The sequence below is a fragment of the Triticum aestivum genome, chromosome 6D, assembly GCF_018294505.1.
Source record: "Triticum aestivum cultivar Chinese Spring chromosome 6D, IWGSC CS RefSeq v2.1, whole genome shotgun sequence".
NCBI classification, from domain to species: Eukaryota; Viridiplantae; Streptophyta; class Magnoliopsida; order Poales; family Poaceae; genus Triticum; species Triticum aestivum.
In genome coordinates this window covers 472,394,049-472,400,155 of record NC_057811.1, presented here as the reverse complement: position 1 = coordinate 472,400,155, position 6,107 = coordinate 472,394,049, and the positions used below count along the sequence as shown (strand labels likewise).

Here is a 6,107-nt window from a genome sequence, read left to right as displayed (position 1 = left end):
ATTGCCGTACTTATACAAACAAGAATTGTTATCTTTATCATTCTCGCGACAACTAAGGCCCAATTCTTTTGGCTGATTATCTCATAATCTTGATAATCGATCCTCCACCCAGCTTCTTTCAGAATCTTGAACTCATAATATTTTTTACAATCCTAGCTAGGATGCCATCAAAACGGAAGAATCGGCCAAAAGAACCGGGCCTAAAGATGCCATCAAAACGTTCGTAATTGCCACTTACCGAAGAATTAACAAGCGGGAGTACCATTATTCCAAATAGGCAGCAAGAACCGCGAAGAGTGGAATTTGTTCCGACTCGTACGAAGATCAAACAGTCCTCCGCGAAATTGCCGGAAAGCAGCGAGCAAAATTCACCGGCCGGCCACGGACGGAGCCGACGGAGGACACAACGCGCTCCCACTCTCACTGAGACGTGGGGCCCCGCTCCAACACAAGCACCCACGCATCCCTCCCACCACCACCAACCTCCCCCACCCCCACCCAAAATCGCGCGCGAAAACATTTCCCTCGCTCCCGCGCTGCTCCTCCAAATCGCTCCCGCCTCCGCTCCCAAAACAATCCCCTTTCCTCCGTCTCCCAAACCACCGACGATCCCCCGAGGCCGTTCCGAATCCCTCGCCGCGCGCCTCTCCCCCCGGCTCCCGCGCCCGCGCCCGCGACACCTGCTGCCGCGACCCGCGCCCGCCACGTGTTCGACGGAAGGCCCGGCCGGGCGGCGGGATGTACGTGGTGAAGCGCGACGGGCGGCAGGAGGCCGTCCACTTCGACAAGATCACGGCGCGGCTCAAGAAGCTCGCCTACGGCCTCAGCCAGGACCACTGCGACCCCGTCCTCGTCGCGCAGAAGGTCTGCGCCGGCGTCTACAGGGGCGTCACCACCTCCCAGCTCGACGAGCTCGCCGCCGAGACCGCCGCCGCCATGACCGCATCCCACCCCGACTACGCATCGGTAACCCAACCCCCTCCCCATCCCCTGCCCAACCGCTTCGGTGATTATTAACTTATTATTGGTTCTGCCGTTCCTTTGCGCCGTGCAGCTCGCGGCCAGGATCGCCGTCTCCAACCTGCACAAGAACACCATGAAGTCCTTCTCAGAGACGTGCGTGCCTTCCTTTCTTTCTCGTGTACAGGAGGAAATTCCTGATGATACATTTGATTTTTTTTTCTTCTGATGATCAGTGTTGTGACGCGGCTGTGTTGCTCTCTGTATGCAGGGTGAAGGTCATGTACACGCATTTCAACGAGAGGTCTGGGCTGATGGCTCCCCTGATCGCTGATGATGTCTATGAGATCATGATGAAGGTGCGGTCTAGATGCTAACTGTGTCTTTTGTGGGAACATGTCCTATTCCCCTGTCATTTAGATGACCTGAGTTGTTTGACTATATATCGTAATTAGGGAGATTGTAGATGTAAGATGCTAAACATGATCACCTGGCGCTCTGGCACAGTTGGGATTTGGCTAGTTATTCTGGCTGCACTGACATAAGTAGCTGGCTGTTCATGTTAGTGTTGCAATTTGCAACGCCTTTTAGTCTTTTGGATGCTTCATTTCATATGAGTATCTGTGTTGTTAACTGATATACTATAGTGTTACCTTTCTAAAAAAACAGATATACAATGTTACTTATGGAATTTCTGATTGCTGTATCATTTCAGAACGCCACTCGCTTGTAACATGCTAAACATGATTGCCTGGCACTCTGGCACACTTGTGAATTGGTTAGCTATTTAGTCTGCACTGACATGAGTAGCTGGTTGTTCATGTGCTGTGTTGCAATTTGCAATGCTGTGCTTACTGTTTTTTTGTTTTAGTTGGTTGATGATTTTGTCCTTATTTAGACCATTTTGTTACATTGTTCTCCGGCCGTCTTGTGCATTGATAGTTTTCGGATGCTTCATTTCATATTGTGTATCTTGTCTGTTCATTGATATACAATATTAATTCTGTGAAAAAACAAAACAGATATACTTATGGAATTTCTGATTGCTGCATCATTTCAGAATGCTACACGCCTGGACAGTGAGATAATTTATGATAGAGACTTCGACTACGATTTCTTTGGTTTTAAGACGCTTGAGAGGTCTTATTTACTGAAAGTTGGTGGGAAGGTTGTGGAAAGACCACAACATATGTTAATGAGGGTTTCTGTTGGGATACACAAGGATGATATTGAGTCTGCTGTCAAAACATACCACATGATGTCTCAGCGCTGGTTTACTCATGCTTCCCCAACCCTTTTCAATGCTGGCACTCCAAGGCCTCAAGTACTGCACCTTCTACCATAATTGAATTCAGTGTTGAACTGTTGATGGTTAAGCTGTGTATTCATATTCCTTATTTGTGATGCAGTTAAGCAGCTGCTTTCTTGTCTGCATGAAAGACGATAGCATTGAGGGAATTTATGATACTCTCTCGGAATGCGCTTCCATAAGCAAATCTGCTGGAGGGATTGGTGTCTCAATTCACAACGTTCGGGCTACTGGCAGTTACATTCGTGGAACTAATGGAACTTCTAATGGAATTGTACCCATGCTACGTGTTTTCAATGACACTGCACGCTATGTTGATCAAGGCGGAGGCAAGAGAAAAGGTAAGTAGCACCAGTTACTCAGTTAGTCCGACCACGTTTACATACTCTTAAGGATTCCTCACAGATTCCTATTTTTATAGGTGCATTTGCTATATACTTGGAGCCTTGGCATGCTGATATTTATGAGTTCCTTGATTTGAGAAAGAACCATGGAAAGGTAAACGTTCTTGAAGTAATGCGTAACACACTTTCAGACAGAGATACTAGAAACTGATTACCAGTTTGGATTTACTTTTTCAGCATTTGATCATGAACGTCATGCTATGACCTTATACTACCCCATCTCACCCTCATTATGTGTAATTTACAGGAGGAGAATCGTGCCAGGGATCTTTTTTATGCTCTCTGGATTCCTGATTTATTCATGGAAAGGGTGCAAAAAAATGAGCAATGGTCATTATTTTGTCCCAGTGAAGCTCCAGGTTTGGCTGATTGCTGGGGAGATGAGTTTCAGAATCTGTACAACAAATATGAAAGAGAAGTAAGCTGGACTAGATGTTACATATTTCCTGAAGTGACGAAACATGTAATAACATAGCTACGTGATTTCAGGGCAAAGCGAAGAAAATTGTTTCAGCACAGTCCCTCTGGTTTGAAATTTTGAAAGCACAGATAGAAACTGGAACACCATATATGCTTTATAAGGTTTGTCTAAATTTTGCAAGTCCCTGAACACCTGCTTTCTCTTCCAATGGTTTGGCTTAAAAAGTCCTTGATGATGATGTGCAGGACAGTTGCAACAGAAAAAGTAATCAACAAAATCTGGGCACAATTAAGTCTTCCAACTTGTGCACAGAGATAGTTGAGTTCACAAGTCCCGATGAAACTGCTGTGTGCAATCTGGCATCAATTGCTTTGCCACGTTTTGTAAGAGAAAAGGTATGTGCTGATGACTGCTGAGTCTTTTCGTTAGCGGTTGTAACCTGGCAATGTGCGTGCATTACTTGACCCTGTACATTTGATGTTTCAGGGTGTTCCGTTAGAGTCCCATCCAGCTAAGCTTGTTGGCAGCATTGGGTCAAAAAATAGATACTTCGACTTTGATAAATTAGCTGAGGTTTGCCTGGCTCATCTTTATTGTGGGATCCTGTCCCATTAGTCTGAATGCCAACTAACAAATTGTTAAATATATGACAGATTACTTCAATTGTTACATGGAATCTCAACAAAATAATTGATATCAACTACTACCCCATTGAGACAGCAAGGAGGTCAAATATGAGGCACAGGCCAATTGGAATAGGTGTTCAAGGCTTAGCAGACACTTTTATTTTACTTGGCATGCCATTCGATTCACCAGAGGTACATTTTCAAGCTAATTTAATTATAGTCATTTCACTTTGTACTCTGCTGATACTCATTTTGGAATTGTTTCTCAGGCCCAGCAGTTAAACAAGGATATCTTTGAGACTATCTATTATCATGCATTGAAAGCTTCTGCTGAAATTGCCGCAAAAGAAGGCCCTTATGAAACTTATGATGGGTGCCCAGTCAGCAAGGTTTGTCTGATGTCTGTAAATATACCCGTCATATGTGCTGAATATATGGTGTGGTTATGTTGAACTATGCATTATTTCACATATAAATTTTAACTGATTGTAGAAAACAATAAAATTATTTCTGTGCTTGCCATTAGTGGTAAGGTATTTAAGGAGATGTAGATTTTAGCATGATTTACTTAACAACTATGAAGAACTAAACAACTATACCTGTGAGGTAGGCCCTTCCCACTACTGATGTTCCCATTGGGTTGAGCTTAATTGATCGCTTAACTGTGAATTTGTGCTTGTGCAGTAAGTGTATTCACATAATGATGTTCTTTCTTGAATGGTTTGTAGTAAGATAATGGAACTCTTAGTTATAATTGGCAGGTCATTTTGTTCCTTCATAGGGCTTTAGCTGCCAATCTTATTTCTGAGGTTATTCTCAATACACTTCTTTGCAGGGCATTCTTCAACCTGATATGTGGAATGTAGTGCCATCAGACAGATGGGACTGGCCAGCTATACGGGGGATGATTTCCAAAGTTGGGTTAAGGAACTCTCTTCTTGTGGCTCCAATGCCCACTGCTTCTACTAGTCAAATTCTTGGCAACAATGAGTGCTTTGAACCATACACGTCAAACATTTACAGTCGAAGAGTTCTAAGGTTTGCATATCTGCCCCTTGTAGTTTTGAGCTGTTTGACGTACCAATGCTTAGATGCATATAATTAGTTTTCTCGTGGCAGTGGTGAGTTTGTTGTAGTGAACAAGCATCTCCTCCATGATCTGACTGAGATGGGTATCTGGTCTCCTGTGCTGAAAAACAATATTATCTACGACGATGGCTCTGTCCAAAAGATTACTGAGATCCCAGATGATCTGAAAGCAATTTACAAGTATGTGAAATACGATCATCCCACACTTTAGTTTCAAAAGGTGTCAGTTTTCACATGTGTCTAAATTTTTCTATATCACTGAACCAGGACTGTTTGGGAGATCAAGCAGAAAACTGTTGTTGACATGGCCGTCGATCGTGGCTGCTACATCGATCAAAGTCAGAGCCTCAATATCCACATGGATCAAGCAAACTCTGGGAAGCTAACTTCCCTGCACTTCCACGCTTGGTCCAAGGTCTGCCTGTTAAAATCAACACTGCTCTAGCGCTCTGTGGTTTTACTGAAAAGTCCAACAGTTACCGTTGAATTTGTAAATTTGCATGCTAACATGTCGTTTATGATGTTACTGTCATGTGCCAGGGCCTGAAAACAGGGATGTACTATCTGAGGACACGTGCTGCTGCGGATGCGATCAAATTCACAGTGGACACTAGTCTTCTCAAGGTGAATACTTCACTGAATTGCAGATCCATATTTTTCTTCACTCAACTACTTAGACATCAACGTTACCGTGAGCGACACTGAACGTGCAGGATAAGAAGCCTGCGAATGCCGAGGAGGAAGAGGATCTCCAGGCCAAGATGGCGCAGGTGACCTGCTCCCTGAACAACCGTGAGGACTGCTTGTCATGTGGAAGCTAGATTCGTCCGCGACACCCTACGCTAACCTATACTATCGTCTTACTGTTGGCTTGTCGTTGGATTCGATGATATATCTCTGCCTATGCATGATGAGCTCTGAATTAAAAGCAAGCCTTGCTCCAGAACCTCTGCACTCATGCTATCGTGTCTGTATATATATATATGCCACCTATATATCTAAATGTATAATATTTGCCTGGAACGCTTATCTTCGTTCTTGTACTGTCCAGAAGTTCTTCCGTGCTTTCTCACTCTAAAATCTGCAGTAACTTTAAGGCAAAACACAATGCGGTGATTGCAGTAACTTTAAGGCAAAACACAAGGCTGTGATTGAATAGTACTCCCTCCGTCCCATAATGTAAGACGTATTTTGACACTACACTAGAGTCAAAAAACGTCTTACATTATGGGACGGAGGGAGTATCTTGTATTCTGAATTTATGGAATTGGCCTAGGTATATTTTTTAAACTTTTGGT

At 43.8% G+C, this 6,107-nt stretch overlaps 1 protein-coding gene across 1 annotated transcript; it reads left to right on the top strand.

The window, feature by feature from the left end:
• The first annotated feature begins 464 nt into the window (after window positions 1-464).
• LOC123146011 (ribonucleoside-diphosphate reductase large subunit) lies at window positions 465-5,843 on the top strand. Its single transcript, XM_044565575.1, has 17 exons — window positions 465-966; window positions 1,055-1,116; window positions 1,232-1,319; window positions 2,021-2,284; window positions 2,370-2,610; window positions 2,691-2,767; window positions 2,921-3,091; window positions 3,163-3,255; window positions 3,340-3,489; window positions 3,581-3,667; window positions 3,748-3,912; window positions 3,990-4,109; window positions 4,556-4,758; window positions 4,840-4,989; window positions 5,077-5,224; window positions 5,350-5,433; window positions 5,523-5,843. Exons 1-17 carry the CDS (start codon window positions 739-741, stop codon window positions 5,628-5,630), a joined length of 2,439 nt encoding a protein of 812 aa, XP_044421510.1. The 5' UTR covers window positions 465-738; the 3' UTR covers window positions 5,631-5,843.
• The last annotated feature ends 264 nt before the right edge of the window (window positions 5,844-6,107 follow it).

Coding starts and splice junctions, on each gene's coding strand:
- LOC123146011 (XM_044565575.1), top strand. CDS start 739: ATGTACGTGGTGAAGCGCGACGGGCGGCAGGAGGCCGTCCACTTCGAC. Junction 1,320..2,020: donor TCTATGAGATCATGATGAAG/GTGCGGTCTAGA, acceptor GCATCATTTCAG/AATGCTACACGCCTGGACAG. Junction 3,092..3,162: donor ACAACAAATATGAAAGAGAA/GTAAGCTGGACT, acceptor ACGTGATTTCAG/GGCAAAGCGAAGAAAATTGT.